The sequence below is a fragment of the Teleopsis dalmanni genome, chromosome 2 (assembly GCF_002237135.1).
Source record: "Teleopsis dalmanni isolate 2A chromosome 2, ASM223713v2, whole genome shotgun sequence".
Classification (NCBI taxonomy): domain Eukaryota; kingdom Metazoa; phylum Arthropoda; class Insecta; order Diptera; family Diopsidae; genus Teleopsis; species Teleopsis dalmanni.
The window spans coordinates 119,298,389-119,325,461 of record NC_051847.1 but is presented as its reverse complement, the minus strand read 5'-3'; the positions used below and the strand labels follow the sequence as shown (position 1 = coordinate 119,325,461).

Here is a 27,073-nt window from a genome sequence, read left to right as displayed (position 1 = left end):
TTTTTTTATTATTTTATTATTTATTAATTTTTGACCTCGTGTAATAATTTGTTGTTGTATAAAAATTTTATAATAAAAATTTTTTAATAATATTACATATAAATTTATAACAAAACGGCGAAAAATCGCTAATTGAGGTACATTTGAAGTTATCTTATGACCTGCCACATATAAATTTAATTGCATACTTTCAGGAAGAATTTTTAATTCCTTTTTTCTTTTTGTAATAAAACAAGTTATTTGGCCAGAAAACTCTTCCAATATGTATCAGAGAAATGGATTCTACAAAAGAAATAAACAAGAATAAGTCATTATAATAGAGAGTTTGTCTATTCACTAATTGGTATTTACACTTGTGGGCAAGATTTGACTCTTATCTCTAAGTTAAGTCAATGAGTGTTTCTGATTAAACTTGTAAATTCGATTTATGGGGCTCTATAATTAAGTTAAGTTGTAGCACATCTTAAAACATCTTGAAAGCACCCTCAAGCAAACATATTTTCACATTACAAAAGTTCTGTTCTTATAGCGGAAGCCTTTATAATGAATCATATTTGGATGAAACAATTAATATTTTATGAAGAAATTTAAATATAATATGATAATCTTATTTAGGCTATTAATATATATGCCACATACATTTTGGATCTAGTTGCTAAAAAACTCAAGACCCTAATTTTTTTTATTTACTTCATTACATTAGTTGAATGAACGGTTTTCTGTTCAATAGAAAACCGACAGTTAGAGTTAAAATGAATAAATCGATCATATAAATTGTAATGTATTACTCATTTGGTAGTCAGATCAAGAGTAACTTTATTAATCAATTCACATATTCTCTTATTTTACATACATAGCAAGATAATGTTAGATAATACAGATTGTACAATGTTGCCAGATTGGTCTTATATTATAATACCTTACATAAATTGAAAACAGTCTTCCAGTTTAAAAACTTATTCACGATTGATGGATAGTATGCCTTAGTAACCATTATTATGATTTTGATTACCAAAATTTTAAACTTTTACAGGGATATGCATTAGAGGCTTACGAAATAAATATAAACAAAAAGTATGTATGATTTAGATTCGGATCCATTTTTATTTATAATATTTTGCCCGGAACTTGCCATTAGATATGAATTATAATTAAACTCAAACGTTGCTTTGTGTACAGTACTTCCCTTAATAGTGGTCTTCATGTCTTATAGTCACATAACTAACTATAACTGGACAAATGTTCGTTGTTTGATAACAAATACCGATATTCACATCATTAGAGCTAAAAATTATGTATCCGGAGAGAATCTAGTGTCACAAAGCCAAAACACTACATATTCTGTGGCTTGAGGTACTTTCCTGTCGACAGCATATATCTAAAAGATCTATATATTCAGTTTCCACAAACTCAAACTGAGTTTCAGTTTGAAAAACATGTTGGTCTATTACCCATACTCACTTAATCTCAAACCACACAATTACTTTTTTTGGAGTGCATAGAATGACCTTTCCATAGCTATATATGATTTTTCATTAGCACAATCCCGTGGCACACCGTCGCTGAAGAAAGATCGATTTGAAAATCATCAACATGCTTATAGAAAATTTGTATAATAAGTGTTTGTTAAATGATCTATTTTAAAAAGTAACTAAATATATGTGGGATTGACAATGCTTCAACTAAGAAGCAGTAGAAAAGCAGCACTAGAAAGGAAAACTTCGACGAAACAAGTCAAACATATTTGATTTTTATATATTATTTAAATTATACCTTGTATTTAATAAATTAAACTCACATACATGATTACTTGTGATAATAGGTCTATTTGTTTTATGCCACTGAAATAGTACTGCCATTGTTATTAATTTATTGTAGATAAACAAAAAATTCCACTTTCCACTGCATTATATTAAATTAATTTCTCTAACTATGCACTATGATACTGCCATCCTCAATCTTTGAGCGGAATACGAATTTTTGAGCTTGTTGAGGAAGATGAATTTATTGTGAAAACGAACTTGGAGTAGCGCCAATTTTCAAAATAAAATGATGAGATATACACCCCAAAATTTTTGCATTTTATCTCTAATAATTTTTGTAGTACTTAATTGTTATAAAAATTAATTTAATTTCTTTTTTGTCTTAATTTCCCAAATCCCATTTCAATCTTCCGTTTGCAATTTTTGGATTGTGAATTTGTTGAAATTTGATAAGACAAGACAGACAAAAATATGAAAAATACAAAATAACAAAAAAAAATAAAATAACGACTTTTAATAGAGTAAAAAGAAACTAGAGAATATTTTAAGAATTATTTCTAGAAATCGTGAATTCATCCTACTTTATCCTTCCTTCTTTATAGAAATAAATAACTTAAACATAAATGAAATTTGGAAGAGGGTGTAAGTCTGCCTATACTTGATAGATTCTACTTAAAAAAATTTCAAAAGCCAAATATTTCAATCACGAATAAACATTGGACATCATATTTTAACAACTAAAGTAACAGAAATATTACAGGCAAACTATTAAACTTGGTGATAGACAAGAGCCAGCAGGAACGAGGAGCTGTAGCCCCCATCCCTACGATATTAGTCCAAAAACTATACTTATAGATACAAAAAGTTCTAGTTTTATTCCTTAAATCTGGGAATGACTATAACTATCAAAAATTAACTTAGACATACGTAAACACTTGGGGTACGAATAATTCATATATGGTTAACGTATAGGTATAGTTACTGACTTAACTTATTTAAATAAACTAATTATGTGATTTAGTTATGTTATTTAGTAAAAATACTAAATATCATTAAGCACTTTTACTCATAGCAGTGGCACGTAAGTAACCACTATGATTTGATACCACTAGGGAGGTATAGCAATAGTTCACTTGCCATTCATATTTACTGATCAGCTATCTTGTATTATTGCGTAGCTGTCTTGAATAAACATTAATAAAGGGAAAACTAAGTATCCCCGTGATCAACTCAAAAAACAGATTAAAATTTGAACAACTACAACTAAGTGCATCGATGACTCGAGTCTTCATTGGTGACAAGTTGGTGTTACTAATTTTGCAGGTTTAATGCATATTATTGCAGCCCAAAACTTATATACGAATTATGCAATCTACATACATTATATCAAAAGATCGCTGATAGTGGAAATTTGGCGGTATTCAAAACCAATTGTAAAGTTAGTCAGAAAATGCCTTTTTAATAAACAATAAATTGTTATTGCTCAGATCCTTCATTATTTAAGAAATTTTGAGGTACGTATATAAAGACTTGAACTCGATAAGGAATACGCACTATACGTAGTAGTTGCATTGTAAAAATAAAATAAATATACGAGTATAAATTGGTTTTTTAAGCAATCTATTAAATTAATTTACTTTTAAAATTATAAAAGTAATGAGAAACTATTAAAATAACTTACAGTAACATATAAAAATATTATTATTGAAAAAATAATAAACTTAAACTTTCTGGAAGACACCAAGACTTTTCTTCAGAAGCTCAAAACTTACTCCTGCTTTATTAGTTTCTTAATGAATCCTTCTTCTCTTTTCCACACTTCTCTTGATTAATTTGTTTTTTTATTTCTGGCAATTTTAAAGCAATTCTCACTAAAAGAATCCAGAATTTAAGTACAGTGAAACAAAACGAACATATTTCAAATGAAATAAAAAAGGCTCACCTTATGCACACTCAGCCACGAAGGACCACTTGACTTCACACTGTGCCACTTAATTTAGCACAACTGCGAGGCCAGCAGCCACCTGCATGCAGAGTTCTCCAGTCGCATGTGGACACTTAAGCTGCTCGACGGCAGCAACGTCGTGGTTCCAAGCAACGTTTACAGTTGCTCTTCTCATTGCTCGTTGGCGTTACCATTGCCACGAGTGCATTCATTGACGTGCCACAGTGCAACGACACGTAATTTGCGCGCAACGAAAGCCAACAATTCATGAAAAATTATGTTTATGGCAACTTTTTGCATGTTTCGAATGAGAGTGTGTACGCGAATGTTTCGAATGTTTCCCGCATTTGCAACTTTGTTTCAAGCCAAGTGGCAAGCAACAAAAACGCTTCCACTAACTACAACAGCAACAACATCTGCGGCACCTAATGGAGCAACAGTACACGCAGCACAAACACATAAAATCGCAAATGGCAAAATTTAAATTGAAAAAGTACTAAAAAAGGATTCAATTGCAGCCGCAGCTGCAACTTTTCACTAAAAATGTAAATATGCCACAGTTTGTGACAAAATTTTATACTTTCCATAAATATGAGTTAAGCGACTTTGCGTAGAAGTCTTTGAAATAACGTTCACCGTACGGGGAAGGCTTCGAGAATGCTTGCGTTCTATAACCTGAACACACAATCGGTTTAAGAGATCCTACAAAAAGTTCTCCTATTACATTTCAAGGAAGAATCCCCACAAGAAGCGGCTCAGACTTCACACATTCAAAGGCAAAGGATGCCAATATATCAGTATTTGCCAAATAAAAGGAAAATTTCCATGATTATGGAAACCCCATAAATTTATTTATTTCTTACTCCGCACTTTGTAAAACAATATGAAGCAATATCTATAATTGCCATAAATTATTTTTCGCACCAACAGCCACGGAAAGTATTTGTTTACACTTTGGCAAAAAATTTGACTTTATTGTAAAATAAGCAAAAAATTTATAAGAAATGTAAGTGACGCACAAGGAAGTCAAAGGAAGTATAAAAAGTAAGCATAAAAAATTATGGAAAAAATGGCGGATGAAATGGAGAAATGGCAGCCATGATTGTTATTTCAACTTTTTCCTGCTAAAATATTGCGGAAAAACAAACGCCGGCGCCTGCCATAATAGAAAATTAATTTCTTTATTGCGGTTTGCGTTAATGGTCACTTTCTGAAGTAAACGATAATTTTCTCACTTAAAACCCAAGAAGGACAAAAGTGAAACGCATCAAAAGCAAATAAATATAAGTCAGTAAAGCAAAATCATAATTGAAACATAATCATTTTAAGTTCCGGAAATATCGATAGAAAATAGAAATTGAAAAAATAAATTAAGTAATAATTCTAAATCCACTTCTTCAGGGGTGAGTTGTCTAGACTAAGTCCTTTTGTAGATATTTCTGTTCAATAGACAAAGTTTGATAATCATTTAATTACCGCATATTTTTATTAAATCAAATAAATTTTGCTAAGAAATGTTGGCACATAGCCAGTTTAATGTAATTATAATGTATTATAATATTTAATATTAAATTTACTCCATAAGGTGAACTCATCTGTCACGGCTACGAAACCACAAATTGGACTCTTCACACCTTTTCCTACCTGCAAGAACTTAATATTAAATTTCAATTCTTCTAAAGTACACAAAAAGGTATTAATTATTCCAAACGGCTTGAATAACTTTTCTAACAATAGACGAAAATTACAGATATAATTATACGCTAGCTTTAAATAATTTCCGAAAAAGATTGTACAGATCTCGTCGTTGAATATTTCGTAACATAGTTGCTAAAAGAATCCCTCTTCAACGATAAGGTCGGATGATGATATAACGATGATGAATATTATGTCTGTGACATAATGGCTAGTTGGCGATATTCTATGAATCTCGTCGGTACGTTAAGCGCTATTAGGGCACTTCTTCGAGTGGCAAGAAGTTTTCATAGTAAGCCGACAACATATGATGGCATGATACGTATGCATCGGTGAGCAATTGTTATAGCGCTGAGGTTCAAAGTAGTTATTGAGTGTAAGGATAGTCGCTTTAGAGTGACTCTGCGCTGCTATAAATGATCTCGCCATGTATTGACTCGGCTCTGGATGAGACTAATAGAATTGACGGAATTTTGTCTGTTTGTGTAAACGCACTACGTAACTGTTTAGAAATATCAGAGTCTGTATTTGTGAACAAAATTGAATGCTATTGAGTTACGTTTAATAAGAGTTTTAAGGACGTGTGGGCTGATTTTATTATTAAAGATTACCATTTATACTGGGATGTCATACATGGCTAGATCTCGCATTAGATAATATTGAGCAGAGATACTTATTACTTATAAGAGATACTTACTGTATAAGTTTAAATTTATCTTATCTGTGTGAGATTAGGCAGAATATTGTGAAACAGGAGTGTAAGATACTAACCGACTAATCCTTTAGATATATTATTAAAGGGCTTTTATAAATAAGAAGTAATTATAAAAAGACAATCAATCAGAAAAAGGAAGACTAATTCTTTAACTAGGACTTTGAGTGTATATATTCATAAACGAAATCACAATTCTGAAGTTATGATCTGGTGGGATGCACTAGATATAAACAAAAAACAGTATGTGCATTCACGCATGCAAAAGTGTGTTAATTATAAAGGAGACTACTTCGAGAAACAATAGAACAATTTTCAAGGAGAAGTTAGAATTTTTTTATTATTAGGCTCAAATTATATATAGTGACTCTCATAGTTAGCAAACTTTGAAGTCAAAACATACAGAAATTTATTATCTAATTTATTTCAAAGCTTAGGTGTGTTATATATTTATGAAATCATAAGATTTTACATATTGATATTGAATAAAATATTAATAAACATCAATTAACGTGTATAAAAAAATCTTACAATAAACCTTTACTTTAAAAATACTAAACTAAAAATAAAAACGTGTTATTTGGGTATAAATATTTGTAATTACAAAGAGTATAGCTCATTACAAATGGGTGATATATATATGTTAAATATATACAAATCTTGTGAATTTAATATCAAATTTCAATTCTTCTAAAAAGGTGTTTCATCTACTAACCGGCTTGAATAACTTTTCTAACAATAGACAAAAATTACAGATATAATTTTACTCTATACTAAATCCTTCGATATACAAATCCTTCGATATCGTTACAATCTCAACTCCCAACTTAATTTTGTATTTAATTTTCCCTTTTCCTATTTTTCCTATCTTAGTAAACTGTTTTATAGCCTTCAAAACCTTAATCAGGCCATTCATCTTGTTAATAGGAATAGAAGTACTTCAATTAACTAAATTGAAAAATAAGAATACAAAATATTTATTTTAAAATGGATAACATTTCAACAATTCTTTTATTTAATATTTAATAATTTTTTCCAATTTTTGTTTTTGTGTTTTTTTTTGTTTTGTTATTTGTTGATCTGTTCTACTTTTGTTTATTAAAAATCTGTCATTAACTGAGGAAACCCGCATATCCTTTGAATCCTTGACAGTTAAAACAAGCACTTTGACCGTCATTAAATAGAAACAAAAATGTGGAGCAAATTTAAAAAAATACTGTCACTGTCACACCCCCATCTCCTCCATTGTTGGTGTGAAAATGATTTAAGTATTAGTGCTTTTGTGTGTAGTGGTGTAGTGGAGTGAATATTGTTGCTTTTGTTCTGATTTTGTTATTTTGTACCTATTGATTTCTTTGTTGTTGTAGAAAGCATTTAAACTGATATTTCACTATTTTAGTTATAAAAGTCCTTGTGGTTATTATTTCGTTAATAATATTTTTATTTTTCTCAATTTATTTTGTTATCATTCTGTAGCCTGCATGTGTCAATTTTATGATAAAATTCAAAAAAAAAAAAAAAAAAAAAATATAAAACAAACTAAATTGGTACACACAACGGAAACAGTGGAAGCATGAAATAAACTCAAATGAAACGAAATGAAATAATTCACGAAACATGAGCTCTGACATTGTTGGTCGGTCTACCGTGCGTATGAGTGACACAGAAATGTAAGGATGTAAGGTATATCAGTTTACATATATCTGAGTTTTCAATTCTCAAAAAATTATAAAAGTTAGGAATTTATAGGAAGTAAAATTAGATTTATTAATAAAGTACAAAAAATATATTAAAGTATGTTGTGACGATAGCATTGGATGATGTACTTACCTTAAAGCTATGACTTTCTTATAACCTAGTCTTTCATGATCAAAGTTAATACTTAAGTAAAGTACAAAGTCAATACAAAGTTAAGAACTAAGCAAGAATGTTATATATTATACTTCAAGTAATGCTTCCAACAGCATAACCAAACCAGAGCAAACCAGAGTTAACCAGAATAAAGCCAACATTTTTTTCTAAAATATTTACAGAACAAATTCTTACTAACAGTTCAAACTTAAAAACAGTGTTTAGACTGTTAAAAGGTTACTACTTCCAAATCATCAAAAACCTATTCGTTTATAGTCTGCATAGGAACCATAGAAACATCGTCACATATATGTACATTGTACATACATATACATACTCAGAGAATATATAACACAAAAGCAGAACTTTCCGCAAAGAATTAATCAACAATTTAGAATGGTATAAAAATTATTCCATGTGGAATAAATAGAGACATCCTTACATATACATGGATAATGTCTTGTTTGTTCATTAGCTTAAGAGCAGAATTTCTTATAGAAAATTATTCGAAGAAACATCGTCAAATATATGTAGGGAATATATTTAGAGAATATATAACACAAAAGCAGAACTTTCCGCAAAGAAATAATCAACAATTTAGAATGGTATAAAAATTATTTCATGTGGAATAAATAGAGACACCCTTACATATACATGGATAATGTCCTGTTTGTTCATTAGCTTAAGAACAGAATTTCTTATAAAAAATTATTCGATAAATTATAGCAGTAAAACAATGATTTGAAAAAGTTCATATGTTTCCGAATACAACTGAAGTGAGAAAAACTCTTCAGTGACTATAGATAGTAGGAACAGGAAAGCTGACAGTTTAGCCCGCTCTGGTGACTCCCTGGATGCGTCACTGGCGGTAGCGGTTTATATTAGTCTATAGACCATTAAAAGAAGTAACTTCCTCTACTTTCTGCAAAATGCCAAGAACAGATGGACAGCACTTAGGTCATGTGCGACTTCCAAGTTAACATGGCTCACCTATAATAAAAATAAATCCTCGGAACTCATCAAAAGAGACCACGTGAACACTGCAATGCTTGCTGCTTTTCTTACTGGTCATTGGTGTATAGAAATCCTTAGAAACGCAGAGAAACTCCGCATTCCGCGTAGTCCTCACTACAGAAATTGTAGTACCAGCATAAGAAAGAAACTATAATACACTTTATCTGTGAATGCCTGGCTTTAGCGTCCAGAAGATATAGGTTCTTAGGAAAATACTTCTTTGATAGTCTATCACACTGCTCACCAGTGAAGATGAAAGACGTATTAAGTTACCTAAATTCGGCGGGATGGATTTAGTCTCTACTCTTCTATACTAGGGTTCATGCGAGGAATGTGGTAGCAAAACGGTACATGGTAGCTTATTGAGGTACATGGAAGTTATCTCGGTTGCCACTGCAACCAACTAACCAACCATAGATAGTTGATTTTGAGGATTCAAAATGGTTTTTTTAGCTAATTGAGAACTCGTTTCCCCCTTCATCACAACTAACTAACTATAGATAGTGGAAAATATATCTGCACTGTTAGGAATTAGTGTTTCAGCCCATATACTTCAAATGTTAACAACAACAATAATACTACCAATCATAAAGTGTAGCGCACACAATTTTATATATTGACAGCTTAAAATAACAAAAAGAAAAGTAATATTTGTGATTAATTTGGTTTTAGTATATTTTGACAGAAAACTTGTGACTTTCTGCTTGCACGGTTAACGAATGGTTACTTTCCATGCTTGACTTTCATCTCGGATTCATCTCGAAATTCCATGGCAAACATGCAATTGGTATGCGAACGTGAGCTGTCAACAACTTTTGGCATTCATTGTTTACTTATGGTTCAGTAACGAAACTCAATCGAATCGCTTGCCTTGACGTTGTTTTTCCCAAAGTGCGTCTGTCTTTTATTTTAATACTTTTTAGCTGGAAATTCTCTCATTGTTTTTCCACTTCTTTTTGGAATTGTTTAACTTATTTTCATTGTTTTTGTTTTCTTTTATCCCAAAAGTCCATTAAAGACTTTTTTTGCCCTTCTAAGTCTTATTATCATATTGTGTGACAATGTCATAATGGAAAATATTAGTTGAACCAGTTTAGTTGAGTCAGTCTATTTTGGAATGGGGTTGGGGTGTAGAAAAATTGTTTTCTGTGTTCTAGATATTGTCATTTCCTTATGTTGTTGTTGTCGTTGTTATTATTGTTATTGCTGTTGTTGTTGTTGTTGTTGTAAGTATTAATAAACGTGATGTTATAATTGTCAAGAAATGATTTTGTGCAATAAACTGGAAACGAATTCATTAGTACTTCATTAAAGTTGGTCAATGATTTCTGACCAAAATATAAATGACTTGAATAACGATATTTATGGAATTGGTGTAGTTTCGATTAATCAGTATATTTGTGATGATATTAATCTACAATTCTTTTTTTTAATTTATAAAAGCAGTTATGACAGTTGTTAGTGTTTTATGATATTAATATTTTTTGATGAAACATATTATCAGTATTAAATAGTGATTTGTATATATGTAACCGACAAGTATTCCTGAGTTTATAAGTATCAACAGTATTTTATTTTAAATAATTTAATACAGACGTACATAATAATGTACATCCAAAATCCATTTATGTCGTTTACTTTAATGAATATTTATCATTGTTAGAGCTGTTGTTTAGTATTTAATCATGATTATCGTGTTTCACATCTCAGACTATGTTCGCTAATAAATCTGTTTTAAGAATTATTAAAATGCCGTCTTGTCACTTGAATGCAATTTGTGTTAAAAGATTCGTGTGACTATGTATTTTAATTTTCGATGAAAATCATCAATACAAAATTACATCGACAAGCTAAGTTTCACTATTGGTAATGAAATCCTATACTTCATAAATGATACAATATGCTAGAATATAAACTTCCCTCTCTAGATACCGTAGTTGGTGAAAACTGTCCATATTCTTAAGAAATTGAGTTGAGGTAGCAGTTGTGTGAAAGTTTCTATCAGAGGAAGAGTCACTAATCTGAATATACCATATAGACCAAAAACTAAACAGCAATAAAATCCATCAAGCCTTAGTTGTGCTGGAAATATTTTGTAAATAAATGTGGCTTGTTTTTTTCCCTATTTTTTGAGAAAAACCACATAATATGACAATAGTAATGTTCAAGTAAAATGAACAGATGATTCGGAAGGACTATTTGGTTGTCATTAAATTGATTAGTTATCACTGTACATATAATATGAATTTGGCTCCAAATGTTTTCTTATATCCACATATCAAAATCGAACACAGCAAAGAACGATTTTCTCTGCGAAAATCATTTTTGACATCTTCCAATAAAATGCTTTCAAAACTGTTATGTATTTGAATTAATCAATTCATACACCAAATAAAACGCCACTGCAAAATCAACCTCACTAGCTAATCACCACGAAACAAGCAACTCGCTCTCTATTAAATTATATTTGTATTTTTGTATGTATTTTAAATAAAGTTCAGTTCGCTGCAGACTACCTTAATGGTAGCACGTAAACATAACACTGGCGACGAGGCCAAACGAACAGAAGTAAACCACGTGATCGCGAAATAAAAAAAAAAAAAAAAAAAAAAAAAAAACTTCAGAAAAATGGCAAACGAGTTTGCTAAGATAATAGCGGATCAGAACGCTTTTATGAAAAGCATTTTGGATGACCAGAAAGGATTTTTACAAACAATGCTACGGGGAGTCACTTCAAGTACTAATGAAGGTACATTGGTTCCAACATTTCCAGCATTCGGAAAGGAGCACACTAAGTGGGAATCATACATGCAGCAGATGACTCAACATTTTTCGGCGTAAGCAGTCACCACAGAGCTCAAAAAGAAAGCGTTTTTTTTAACATGGGTTGGTGGTGAGACTTTTGAGTTATTAAAAAAATTATTCGGGAAGAATGATTTGGAGGGCATTCCATTTGCTGAGTTGGTGCAAAAGCTGTCGGAACATTTCCAAGAACAAATTCATGTGGTAGCAGCGCGGTATAATTTTAATAAGTGCTTGATGAAGCCAACGCAAACATACAGGGAATGGGTAGCTGAATTAAGAGGAATAGCTAGAGAATGCCAATTTCAATGTATAGGTGAAAATTGTACCAAATCATATGTTGATGAAATGATTAGGGACATGTTAATTCTGCATACACCTCATGACACCGTAAGAGCAGCGGCACTTCAGAAATTAAAACCTACATTGGAAGATGTTTTATTAATTGCAGAGTCTTTTACTTCGACGACAAATGCTACAAATTCTATTAAACAACAACAACTTCAAGAGAGTTTGCCGTTAGTTAATGAAATCACGTCACATGCAAAAAATAGAGCACAAAAAGAGAAAAGTAAGAAAAAATGTTTCAGGCGCGGAGGCTCTCATCGACGTAGCGACTGCAAATTTAGAGAAGCTGTTTGCTTTGTCTGCAATAAAGTTGGACATATAGCAAAAGTGTGCTTGAGCAACATTAACAACAAAGCAAATACAAGAAAATTAAAAATTACAGCGAAAAAGAATGAAAAGAATAGTGCACAAGCAAACGCAATAGAATGTATTGAAAGTGTGTATAATACGACAGTAGAAGAAGTAAAAATTAAAAAGAAAAAATATATTAATGTGGAAATTTTAAATAAAACAATAAGTTTTCAAATGGATTCAGGTTCATCGGTTTCGGTCATAACGCAAAAGACATTTAATCAGTTAGGCAGGCCAAAACTTCGAAGTTGCACACGTCCAATTTATGGTTATGGTAAAAAGGTGATAGAAACCTTAGGCGAATGTGAAATAAAAATAAAATGTGGAAAACTAGAAAAAGAAGCAGTGCTGGTTGTTGCTAAAGTCGAAAGTGGTCAAAATTTATTTGGCATGGATTTATTTGAAGTTTTTAATTACGATATTGTGCAAGTGAATAATATTATTCAGAACTCAATGTTGGTAGAAGAAGAATCTAAAAAATTATTATCAAAGTACCAAGAATTGTTTGAACCGGCAACAGGGCCGATTTCTAATTTTAAAGCGAGCATCAAATTAAAGTCTACGGCAGTACAAAAATATTTTAAATGTCGTCAGGTGCCATTCGCCTTACTTGAAAAATTTAACGTAGAAGCTGATCGACTAGTGCAAAACAGTATTTGGAAACCTGTTAAGTTTAGCAATTGGGCTTCTCCAATCGTACTCGCACCAAAGCAGGACGGCAGTATTCGTATTTGCGGGGACTTTAAAGTAACTATTAATAGTCAAATCGAAATTGAACGGTTTCCATTACCAACACGGGAGCAGTTATTTCATAAAATTCGATATGGTCGTATTTTCTCTAAAATTGACTTAAAGGATGCATACTTACAGCTGGAGTTAGACGAAGACTCAAAAAAGCTGGTTGTCGTGAACACACCAAATGGACTGTTCGAGTACCAAAGATTGCCCTATGGTATAGCTAGTGCGCCGGCAATATTTCAAAGATATCTTGAACAAATTCTGCAAGGTATCGACGGGTGTGGAAATTACCTCGATGACATCATCGTTGCGTCAACCACGGTACAGGAACATATACAACGACTAGATCAAGTTTTTTCAATACTTAAGAAGTATGGCATCAAGTGCAAACGGAACAAATGCAGTTTTTTTCAAAACCACATTGATTACTTAGGAAGGCGTATAAGTGCAGAAGGCATTTTGCCAGAACCATCAGGAGTAACAGCCATTCAAAACTTAAAACGGCCTGAAAATCTGAAAGAAGTGGAAGCGCTAATGGGTAAGATAAACTATTATTACAATTACATTCCAAACATGTCGCAAATCGCTGCTCCGATAAATCAGCTTCGCAAGAAAAATATTCGTTTTAATTGGACACACATACATGAAGAGGCGTTCAAGTCCTTAAAGAAGCATATAGTGAATGCTACACAATTAGTTCACTTTCAGGAGCACTTACCAATAATCCTCGCTACAGACGCTTCATCATCAGGTATTGGTGCAGTAATTTCGCATATCTTCGCAGATGGCAGCGAACGCCCAATAGCATTCGCATCAAAGACACTCAACGTTCATCAAGTAAAGTACAGTCAAATAGAAAAGGAGGGGCTTGCGATTGTATTTGGCATTCAAAAATTTCATCAATACTTGTATGGCCGTAAGTTCACTCTATTCACTGACCACAAACCATTGGTGAGTATCTTTAATCCAGGAAAACACTTGCCAACAACGACTTCAAATAGACTACAACGGTGGGCAATAATTCTAATGGCCTATCAGTTCGACATAAAATACAAACCTACAGCACAACACGGGAATGCTGACGCCCTTTCAAGACTACCAGAAGGCCCAGATAACAACTTTGATCAAGAGGACAATTGTTTTGCAGTCGAAGAGCTGGATACCCCAATTGATGCAGAGGTTATCCGATTTCATACAAAGAGGGATGAAACTCTCATGAAAGTTCACCGGTTCATACAACAAGGGTGGCCTATATCCGTAGGACCACAACAGGCAGATATATTACCATATTTCCAACGTAATACTGCTTTAGTTATTATTGATAACATTATTTGCTTACAGGGCTATTCAAATCGGGCTATAATTCCAAAAAAACTACGCCAACGCGTCCTTAAACTGTTGCATGAAAGCCACTGGGGCATAGTTCGAATGAAACAATTAGCTCGAAGATACTGCTGGTGGCCGGGCATCGACAAAAACATCGAGACACTCGCATCGTCATGCAACATATGTAAAAGAACGTCAGCCAGTCCACCAAAGGAATTTAGCTCGTGGCCCGAAGCTATACGTCCGTGGCAACGTGTCCACATTGACTTCGCCGGACCGGTATTCAATCAGCATATGTGGCTCGTATGTGTCGACGCATTTTCACAGTATCCGTACATTGTCCAATTGTCAAATACAACCTCTACTGATACAGTAAAGGCATTAACATCAATTTTTGCCATAGAGGGTTTGCCGGAAACGTTAGTAAGTGACAACGGTCCACAACTTACATCCTCACAGTTTAAGGAATTTTGCTTGAAAAATGGCATTCAGCATGTCACGACAGCGCCATTTCACCCGGCTTCAAACGGCTTAGCAGAGCGTTTCGTGCGTACTTTCAAGACATCTGTGAAGAAAAACCTTGATGACAGTATGCCAATTAGTGAAGCAGTTATCAAATTTTTAGTGACCTACCGCTCTATGCCAAATTCTAACAATAAGTCTCCTGCAGAGTTGCTACACGGCAGAACGGTTCGAACGCTTCTTACGCAGATTTTACCGGTTACAAAATCATCAAAAAAGCAACCAGTGACGACAAAATTCGGCAAGGATTGTAAAGTTTTTTTACGCAACTACAGCAGCGGTCCTAAATGGGTCGAAGGAATAATTGAGAAATCTTTGGGAAAAAGGGTCTACTTAGTTAAGACACAGACTGGTCAATGTAAGCGTCATCAAAATCAACTTCAAGCGCGCCAGTCAACACCGCCGCAACCAACTGCCTATGAACCATCAAAACAACATCAGCAGTCAACCATCGATGAACCATTTAAACAACAGCAGCAGTCAACCATCAAGGAACCGTCACAACAAGAAACAACTCAAAATTTTCAAGAAACAAATGCAGGTCAACAAATTCTAGAAACACCCACCTCTGTGCGCAGAAGTGAACGCACACGAAAACGAGTATGCCGATTTCAATCAGAAGATTTCAGAACTTAAGGGGTGGATAATGTTATGTATTTGAATTAATCAATTCATACACCAAATAAAACGCCACTGCAAAATCAACCTCACTAGCTAATCACCACGAAACAAGCAACTCGCTCTCTATTAAATTATATTTGTATTTTTGTATGTATTTTAAATAAAGTTCAGTTCGCTGCAGACTACCTTAATGGTAGCACGTAAACATAACAAAAACTATATTGTCGAGGTTAAGACACTTCAAATCTTCTTTCGAAGTCAAAACCGAAAGCATGGGCTACGACACATCAAAATGAAATAAAATATGCACAGATCAAAAAGAAAAATATTTCAAAAATTGAAGTCTTTTATAATGAAAAATTATTAAGTTTTTAATTACCAATCTCATAGTATGAATAGTGGGTCTCATATAGTTTATTCCGTGCGTAAAATAACAAATAGTCAATATGCGAAATAATCTTACCTTATTGAATAAACTTAGTTTTCACTATTCCATCGATTTCGGAATAAATAATATTAGACAAACTCATTATACTAATAACAACTGATCAGATCACCAAAAGCCCTGAACATTTAAATCACAATAAAGTGAAGACTGCGAAAGCAATAAGAATCATAAATGAGGTTTTAATATAATGAATGTTATTGTGTTATTAATAGAATAACATAGACTCATTTTGTTAGTTTATGATTTCTGAAATAATCACTTACAATCATTATTAAAAACTAATGATTTAATCCTTTACAAGTTTTTAGAAGCTATAGGAGTTAGAAAGCAGTTCATATATATTTTAGAATTCTTAATAATTCTTGAATTCTCTAAACTTGAATTAATGATATAGTTTATGTATGGTGACCTTATTATGCGATCCTAACTAACCACCTATCTTTAGATTGTTTACATGTGTTGCCTCATACTTATTAATTATCATGTAGAACATCATAAAGTTTCATGAAATCCATTGAGGAGAGTAAATAATAAAACAAATAATTTGCATTGTGGTCGAAATTCTCTGAAAGTACGGAATTAAAGTATTTCAAACATATTTGTGTTTCTATTTCCTTTGCTAGCCCGTCTTTCATAAGGCAGTTACTCTCTGAAGTCTGTGTATCTATCTATCTATCCGATAATTATATTTAGAGTATTTTATTCAGTTTTTCAAAAGTACACATTGATGCGGTGATTAACAGCAATTTTTAAGAATTGATGGTGATACCTAGGGAATTGTATATGTTTCTGTTCGGCGTTAAAATTTTAGAAATATTCGTTAATGATGTGTGAGTAGTAAATATACAATAGTATATGTACAAGAAAGTACATAAATATTTAGGTACATATCTATTATTCCTGTTAATAAATTATTTCCTATTTCGGATCTGAATTAAATAATTTACTTAACTTATCTTTCGAGCAAATATTTTTTATTTTAGACATAAATTGATTCAATTTAAAGTATATTAAAATAAGTAATTCAATAAAAAATCAACAAGTGCAGAGAAATTCAGGTGGATGGACGATACCAAACTATATGGTGCTGAACCGAAATAAACCGATATATTCTTTTCGGTTGGGTACCAGTTATCGTTCCAGGAAAATATATCGGATTCTTTTCGGTTTTTGATTCGGTTCCGTTTCGAAGAGCTAGTTTGACCCATTAAGTACCTATACCGGATAGTAGCTGTACTTGTCTATGCACTTCAGTGCAGCAGATATTATATGGAAATTCTGTTGTCAAATACAATATAAGTAATCTTACTTATATTGCATTTGAAAACGTAGGATGTAGACATATGTAATGTATCTGAAAACCTTACGCTCATGAGAGTTCATTATAGTGTAAACTGAACTGACAGTTCATGTTTTTGTCAAGTTTATCTTACGTTCATGACAGTGTAAATAGAGCCAATAGGTGGTACTATTGCAGTGACACATGACAAACCATAGAACATAAAAAACGGCAAACAAAAATGTTAAAGTTTTGATTCATATGTTAGTTTAGGTCAAGTGGAAGGAAGAACGAATCCTTCTCAACTAGCTAAAAAAGCCGTTTTGATTCCACTATTTGATTCATATGTTCTACTTACAAAATTATTTCCACATCTTTTCATAGATACATTTCAACAGAAGCTATTTAAGTACTTTAGGGACTTAGTAACTTGTTATTTTTTCATAGAGAAAAGATTTCATAGTGAAGTTTAATTATAAAGTAATATTTCCTAATAAAAAATGCTGTAGAATACGCTTATCATAATAAAATATCTCTTATCTAATCTTTGCAAACAGAGTCTCCATCATGGTTTTTTAGTTTAAGCAATATGTGCCCTTTATCGTCTTTCTTCTGTTATCAGCTAATGTCTACGTTCTTTGAAGAAACTGAAATAAGTTATGATTTTATATAAATAAAAAAACTTTCTGGATATTGGAACAGAATATTATTGCTTTACAATATTTCTCCGAAATATTGCAATCACCCTAATATTAGGAGACAGAGGCGAACTCCATTTTCAGCTGCAGTTTAATTGTCGACAAAGTTTTACTGCTGACAATGTAGAAATCCTTACGCCGTAAAGGATACAAAGGATACAATTTAGTGAGGCTCAACATGCAACATATTGCAGCAAATTGCAAATTTATGTGAAAATCACTAAAATGTACGGAAGGAGACAATACTTCGAGCAGCAACTTTTTCTATATTTAAAAAATGGAAATTAAAATGAAAATTTGTTGCCCATTTCAAGCAGAGGAACGATTGTGAAATACACATAAAATTACTTTTGATAGAGGCTTCATAAATCTAAGTGAAAAGTAATAAAAAAGGCTACTCTTTCGCCATTTGGAAGTGTCATTCGAAAAGGAACCAAAGCTGTTACTGCTGTTACTGCAGATACTCGCCACATACGCGTCGTAATGCAATTGACAAAATATGGAAATCTGGAAATCTGGAACTGCTGACAGCAAATGCAGTAAAATTAAAAATTTTGTTGCGGCAAAAACCGCTACAGGCAGTTAAGCAATTGTTTTATGTGATTACGAAATAATGAAAAAATCCTCAAAAAACGAAAACAAGAAATTGGTAAAAACAAGATTAAACTTTTTGTGAAAACATGCATAAGCCAAAACATAAAAGGATAACTCGATACACTGGCATCGTAACTCCAGCTGCAATCGCAATCGCAATCGCAATTGCCATGCAGCCAGTAACGATCCACTAAAATACATAAAAATATTAAAAATCATAAAGGCATAAAGCGGCAGGACATGCAATCCAAATTAAACAAGTAAATATATTCATGCAAATTATTGAACCGTGCGAGTGAGAAAATTGTTTTCCCACCAACAAATTTTCTTCCTTTTATTTTGAATTTATTTGGTCCTTTTTTATGGCTTTCACCGCAGAGGATGTTGCTTTCAATGCTGTTGATTATATTTTCCTTGTTGTTATTGTTGTTATTATTATTGGCTGTATCGGCACCAATGCCGGCCGTCAATCCGGAGTAATAAACATTTTTGGTTTGTGAAAAAATAAACCCCAAAGAAAATAAAGAAAGTAAACAACGATTTTTTTAATAATTTTATAGTAAAAATAATGCAAATAATACGATTTATTGAGTTATGACAACATAATTTGGATATCTTTAGGATATGCAAGCCAACTTCAGCAAAATATTTAAAATATGTTTAAAAATGAAATAGACTAAATTTGCCTTCCTTCTTCTCAAAATAGTTTGTTAAAATTAAAGAATAATTTTTACGAAAAAGGAGAAATCACTATACGAAAGGAATTATATTCTCTTCTCAAAATTTTCTAAATTTTCTATGTAATAAAGCACTATCCAATGTGTGGTACAATTGTAGTGACACATGACAAACCATTAAAATCATCCAAAGCATATTAGAGTACGTAGAACATACACTGTTTGGGTGCTATAATCTCAGTATTTGGATGACGATTTCTTGCATCAAGTTGTTTTCAATTATGAGTGTTACTTTTCGCTAGAAAAATATATCAATAAGGTAACTCTTAAATACCATTGCATCCATAAGGTAGCACTGTATAGTGTCGCATTTAGTCTGGAGATATTGCAAGACCGACCCGTATGTTCTGACACAAACTGTATAAAGTAAATACCGTAGCCACTTGACTGCCATAGATTTTTCTTTTTTATGTGGAAGTGGCAGATATATGGTATCTATAAAACTGATAAATACTCCTTTAGCTTTGTTGCTTGAGATATATTTTGGAACTGTAATTTAAATTTTTCGTATGATATAAGTTCAACGTTCTTGTTTTTGTTGGGTATTTTTTGGCAAAAAACTAGAGTATAGAGAATATAAAGATAATTTTCAAATTTGTAACGCTTTGAAATCAGACTTTCATCAGGTAATGACTAAACAATTGCTAGCTGCATACCAAGTCATATAACGTCACTTTTGAAAAATTGGCAGAATTGTAAGATGCCCTGCGCGGTATAATTAAAAATGGTAGTATTTTACAACTAATAGCAAGATGATTATTATACCTTGACCATCTAAATAGCAAGCATTGTAAGACAATGAGATAAATATATACTTATAGCTTGAACGTAATGAACGAGGGTAAAGAAAAGAAACGAGGTAGCTCTCGTTTTCTTAAAAACAATGATTGTGTTAATAGAAGACCATCAAGAACTTGTTCAAACGAATAGGATCATCTGCCCTACAGTCCCAATTTGGCACCCGATAATTTCTTCCTGTTCCCAAACATTAGGAAAAAAATTTATGGCGAGCGTTTTTCCACGTCTGAACAGGCCGTTAATCCATTGAAAACCCTGGTTTTGAAGATATCAACTTCAGAGTGTCAAAACTGTTTCGAAAACTTGTTCAATGGAATGCAAAAATGTATTGGTCATCATGGAGAATACTTCGAAAAACAATATTTTCACTTATTAAACACTGTGTTTTCATTGTTAGGCGCAAGACTTAATAGACAACCTTCGTATTCTCACATTAATCATTACTCCAGAAAGAAGTATTTTGGTTTCGCCAAAGCTCTTGAATTATTCCAATTTTAAGAAAGTAATAAGTGGTTTAAGGTGGAAAATTATGAACACAAAATAAGAAGTCATTAAAGAAATTAAAAAAATTGTATTATTTAAAATCTTAGTAGTTTGTGGCACCAATAACAATAAATAATTATATGTAACAGAAAACAATATACAAACTAAATTAAAGACTTATTTGCGAAATTTTTATGAGGACTCTTAATAGTATAGGTAAACTGAAAGCTGAAGAGATCGTATGTATAATACTTAACAATTCTTATATAAACATCTCTCATTAATCAAGGAATCTAATAAATAATTGATGAAATTGTCTATATAATATCATATCAAGCATTGATTGATAATGCGCGATGCATAAGTAATACCGCTATTTGATTTGGATTTTGTACGTAGGTGTCATGTTTGTTTGTAATTGATAATGGAAGGTATAGTATAGTAAATTTGTAAACATTTTTTATTTGACTTTCATATGACTTGACCTTTTTCAAAATCTGTATTTATCATAATAGAAGTAAACCCTCTGTCAATTCAATGTTTTGGAAGTTTTTAAATATGAGACAGTAACTGGATCTCTTAGCATTCATAAAAAATGCTAAGAGAAGAAAACCAATCACATCTGCCAAAAAATAAACTGTTATATCATCAAAGCAAAGCACTGGTCTAAGTTATTGTTAATTGTTTATAGAAATCAGTACATCAGGAGAGCGAGCGGTTTTTATTAACAAAGTGTAGGTATATCTCAACAATAACAATAGTGTAGGAAAAAGGATCATCAACTATATTCTAGCAAATAAAACCTTCTTTACTCATCTTAAATTCTGCAAGTTTGGGCTTATGATGAGAGGTTACAAATATCGTCTTCGCAGAACAGTAAAAAGTCAGCTTACAATCTATGCTGCTCAAATTTCCACAATGACAGTCCTTTTTAAAGAATGCAATAACAGTTTGTGATGAAGAACGGTAGAGAAAATGTGAACAAAAGATCTTATACAGAATTTAGTTATAATAATGTGGATTGTAGTGGATATTGCAAAAAGTTCTAAAGGTGACCCGACAGTTGACAGCTAGTACAACTCATCACATCTGATATCTAGTATGCAACCAGACAGAAAATACTATCAAAACCACAGTTTATTGACTTATTGACTGCCTTGTTAGCCATAAGAACTCATGTAAGAGAAACCAAAAACCCTTAGGTATTGAAAAGATTGTTGAGCAAGTGGAAATCCATTCATTGTTGTTATAGCCAATATTTTATGTAATGTATTTAATATTTCAATGTGCATAGTGTTTATAAAAAGTTTCTAATATACTATTCAATTTATTCCAATCCGATGCAGATCTTTTCACTTATTAGGACATTACTTTTTTGTTCAAAACAAAATACTCTTACCATTTAGGCACATAAGCTCTTTGCCGATAAAGCCCCTTCGGCGAAAATAACATTTAGCTGAAGTGTTATGCAAGTACCGATGTTGACATTTGATTAAATTTCTCCACAGCCACCCCCGCCCTTTTTTGCCGCCTCAAGCAACTATTTGCAACAAAAATACATTTAAGTAAATTAAATTTTGTAAATATTATGTTGTCCTGTCGAAAAATTTCATGCATAAGCAGCTTAACAGAGGAAATTTATAATAGAAAATAAATTTTAGTCAAATATTTTAATTAAAAAAATGAAAACACAAATAAAAACAAAAGAAAAATCCAAATAAAATTGAAAATGGAAATGGAAATGGAAAAAACTTTTAACAAGCAAAATATGTTGTTGCTTCATTACAGAAATGCAGCCATTTGTAAATATTTTGTTGTGCTAGTTCTGCTTCTTTTGACTTTTTGGTTGCATTTTGGCTGCATTCGTTCCAGCGGAACGAAAATATTCCTACACACGCCATTTTGTTCTACATGTCCAGCCATTTTGTATGGCATCGCCACATAACAACCGAACAACAGAACAAATTAACAAACAGTAAATTATCGCCAACAGTTGAAATGGCGGCAAAGAGCAGTGGAAGTGAAAACAACAAGAAATGAAATAAATAAACAAAAATCCTGCCAGAGCAAAACTACCGAAAAAGAGCAAAAAATATATGAAGTATAAAATTAAAATTAAATTAAAATTAATTTATGTTTGCTTTACTGCATTTTGGTGTGTCATTCAACTTGTTTACTGCTGAATTGTTGTGGGCACCACAAAGTGCAGGCAAGTAATTTATATATCCTGACAAGCGACACTACATGTATTCTACAGAAAAAGGATATGTATATGGATATGTAAAAAGTGGCACAAGGACAATGCGAAAATATGTGAAATTACTGACAATTATTTCTAAGCTAAACACAAAAGTTATAATGATTTCAGCAGTATTTACAATCCTCAGCAACTAAATCGAGAAAAGGACAATATTTTTAAATACTATTGAATACACATTATGACAGCTACAAAGCAAGTTATACTTAGGATTATACACGAGACCCGATTTTTACAACCAAAAGCAATCTTTATTACTGTATACCTATTATTTAAGTTAAGGATCAATATCGACACTTATAGTCTCCGACATAAAAATATTGCTAATTAGTTTTTATTTGTAACTAGACGCAATTGAATATATAACAAAAAAAATGCATTTAACTACCAGTTACTTTAGTGATGATGCCATCACTAAATTATAGGATAGTTCTGAGCTCATAGAATATAACATAATTTCTATATACTCTTAAGTGTTCTTAGTTATAGCAAGGTATATGCCATTCGGAACTACAGTGATATCAAATTAATAAGATATGTTAGAGACTAATGAATAAAGATTAGTGCATAAAGTCCAAATCTGTTCGTAATTTTTATACAGTTAAATTAAAATAATTGACTAAATGCCATAAATCTCCATATTAAACGTTTATCGGAATATAAAAGAACGGAGAAAAATAGTATGTTTGATACGCTTCTACGGGAACAGCCTTTGTTAAGTTCACTCATTACACAAAAATATATCAAAATCATATTTCAAAATATGTAAAAACAAATATATGTCATAAGAACCATAGATGCCACAAATAGTACTTTCTTCAAACAAAACATTCTCAACATGTCTATATCTATATATTTGTAGCTTAAAGTTTCTGTCTCATTTTTAGGAGTGTTGCCACATAAGAAGCAGATTGCTTCTCACCCAGCAAAAGCTTTAGTTAAGCATTTTTCAACATTACATATGTGTTTCGAGACTAAGCAAAAATATCTTGAAATCATTTCATAGAGAACTGACTAAAAGTATTGGAAGTGTACTAAAAAACAACAAACGTAATTTTTATCAATCATTTAGAATCTTATTGGTCAAAGTAAACTAAATTTGTCATTCGTCGTTATCTTTCTTATTTGCTGAGTATTCTTAAAAAAGTGAAAAAAATCCGCAAATAAAGTAACATAGTTGCTCCACAACTAAGTATCTGAAGATTTTTATGCAGACAAGAGCACGTCCACTTCTTCAAGCACTGAGATACCTACCTTAGGTTACTGGTAAGATTTTCGTAAGCACATCAAAACCTTCACTATCATCTTTAGGAGGTGAAAGAAGTTAGTATCTGCTTAATTGAAATCAGCTGCTTTGATGGGCTTTGTGTCTATTCCGCTTCAATTTATTATAAAGATACTAGATACTGGAATTGGAGCACTGGCTATTTATTCCATACGCTTAGTATTTTTGAGTTAACTGTAGCATTGTGCTTCTCACAATGTCTATATCCACTAGACGCTATTATGCTGGTTAATGGTTTTTCTGTTTCTTATAAATATATATTAAATATAAGTAAAAATATAGCAAAACCCTTGCTAAAAACTATAGAGCCACTTTTTAAATTTTTGAAAGTCTTCTTAAAAAAATATTCATAAATTAGGGGGGATTTTATATTTCAGTTATCAAGGATCATGAATACAAGAGCCATGAAATAAGCAAAGCGAGGCTCCATTATCTTGTATAACATCCCCATGTTGCCTCAAAAGAAAATCAATCCCCACCATAATTTGCCAGATTCCGGCGCGAATGATCCGACTTTTCCGTTCCGGCAACAGTAGTTGAAACTCAGAATGTGTCCCCTTTCGTGGTTAAGCCGATTTGAATCGATTGAATGCCGGTAAAAGAAATTCCGCGCCCGAAAGACTACCAATAAAAGCCATACCTGCTGCCACCTGGACTAACGACACAATGTATGAGAAATGGGTCTAAGCGTTGGCAATATGTGTTAATCGTGGCTTCAGAAGGAGCATATTTTAAAGGAGATAAAATAATTAATTTAATTTAATGGAAAAATAATTAAAATAAATACTTCTAATTCTAATTTTTTTATCTGAAAAACCGAAATATTTTTGCCCAAATTTATTATTCAGGATTAGAATTAGCAAATAATCCTAAAATATTGAATTCTAGACATTATTGGAGGTTATACTGAGGTTATAATGCGCTAGTTCTCTCAAATAGATGTTATGCTATATTATATTAATTATGGGCCAACGCGACATCTTCTTTTGGATAGATTTTTACTACTCGCCTGGTAGTCTAAAACTACATAATAAAGTTATGGCAATCCGTAAACCGTAAACTTTTGATTTACACTCAACATTATTGACTTTCCCAATGATATTATGCATTCATTCATGATAATATGCAGTCTTTCAGAATAAAAGCCATAACTTGAGTCAGTCCAATCATACCATTTATTTTATCACAAATGAATTTGACGATACAGATTACTTTTGTATTTATAAAACCACTGATTTAGATGATAGCTTATTACACTAAAAATAGCACACCAAAGTCATCGTTTACTACTTTTGAAAAAATTCTTTAGATTATAGTAGTCGTTCTTAATAACGCTTAGTTGATCATTATCTCTTGCGACCTTAACAAACTTTCTTACCCACCTTCTATGTCACTTTAAACAAGTGTTCAGTTCATCACTTGAATAACAAAATTAATTTGAAAATATGTTCGAATCATTAGCAGATGACACAGAAATACATCACTAGACCAGCTCTCAGCTCACCGCTAGACATGCGACAAAATTGTGGCAGGGACTTCACTCTACAAACGAATCAACACAAAACCGAATTTGGCAAAATTTTATAATTTTTTAAATTTTATAAAATTGATACTTCCAAAGAAAAACTATGCAGACCAGTGTATGTGAATGTGTATTGGTGTAAATAGTTTGTGTGTACACTGATAAAAATGTACGGCGATTTGTCATGTCAGTCAGTTAAAATTTATCATTACGTTGCCACATTTTTCGCTGGAGTATTTTTTCCACTATTTTTTTTTTTTTTGCCTAGCAAATATTTCCATGCACCATTTTATATAACTTTTTTCTTTTAGTCCTTTTGGTTGCGCTTTATTTAGTTTTTAGTATTCGTTGGCTTGTCAGCAGGACATGGCAAGCTAAAGGATTGAGTTGCATTCTGACATTTGGACTTTAAACAAATGCTCTTGTTGTTGTTATTGTCGAAACTGCATTTTTTTCTCCATTTTATGTAATTGTTATTGTCGTCATTTTGTTGTTGTTTCTTTGTTGTTTTTCTATTGTTGATTGCGGCATGGGAGGGTATTAAAATGGTGTTAATGGCTTGTAAAAATTGGATAAATTTCATTACTTTGTTGTGTAATTTTGCATTGCATGCTTCTTTTTTGTCTGGTGCAAAAAGTAGAAATAATTATAATGTTTTAAGACGTCTTTAATAGTCTTTAATATTTTTGGAATCATATAAAACATTTTACTAGAGAATTAATTAAGGACAGATTTCTGTATTTGTTCAATAAGAGATTAAACGCATCGGATGAAATCATTTTTCAGTAAACAAATTTAGGAGGAACCCACATAGTATTCATTATAAGGGTGGTCAATTACTGGTATAGAGACTCATTAGGTCTACTTGCGGTAAGTCGCGTTCCTATGTATGTCTTTAAATAATAGTGACATAGTGACAATATGCTCAATCGGTGAGCGGTGAGCAAAAAAGCTCTATGGTTTCAGCTCAGAAACAAAAATTTGCTATGCAGGGTATCAGCACATACATGGTAACAGTCAATATAATATCTGTACGCTAGATATAGGTAGCGTTCATGAAGTTTTTTCGGAATAGTAATATTAGGGACAGTTTTGGAGGAAACAATTAAAATTCAGTTACAAGAATTATTTCATTATGGCACATATAAATAGTGCTACCATATAGCTCTTAATTGTTTTATTGCAACACTTTCACTGTAATCATTGTGTAAATGTTATAAATGCATCAAAATTTTATTGAAATTATTGACGAAGTATTTTAGTTTCGACTAAATGCTCTACCAT

The 27,073-nt window shown here is 32.0% G+C and overlaps 1 protein-coding gene across 1 annotated transcript; it reads left to right on the top strand.

Moving 5' to 3' along the window:
• Nucleotides 1-11,608: 11,608 nt before the first annotated feature.
• LOC119675569 (uncharacterized protein K02A2.6-like) lies at nucleotides 11,609-15,703 on the top strand. The gene is made up of 3 exons (XM_038086775.1): nucleotides 11,609-11,729; nucleotides 11,826-12,566; nucleotides 12,666-15,703. Exons 1-3 carry the CDS (start codon nucleotides 11,609-11,611, stop codon nucleotides 15,701-15,703), a joined length of 3,900 nt encoding a protein of 1,299 aa, XP_037942703.1.
• The last annotated feature ends 11,370 nt before the right edge of the window (nucleotides 15,704-27,073 follow it).

Coding starts and splice junctions, on each gene's coding strand:
- LOC119675569 (XM_038086775.1), top strand. CDS start 11,609: ATGGCAAACGAGTTTGCTAAGATAATAGCGGATCAGAACGCTTTTATG. Junction 11,730..11,825: donor CACTTCAAGTACTAATGAAG/GTACATTGGTTC, acceptor CGGCGTAAGCAG/TCACCACAGAGCTCAAAAAG. Junction 12,567..12,665: donor CGCAATAGAATGTATTGAAA/GTGTGTATAATA, acceptor AAATGGATTCAG/GTTCATCGGTTTCGGTCATA.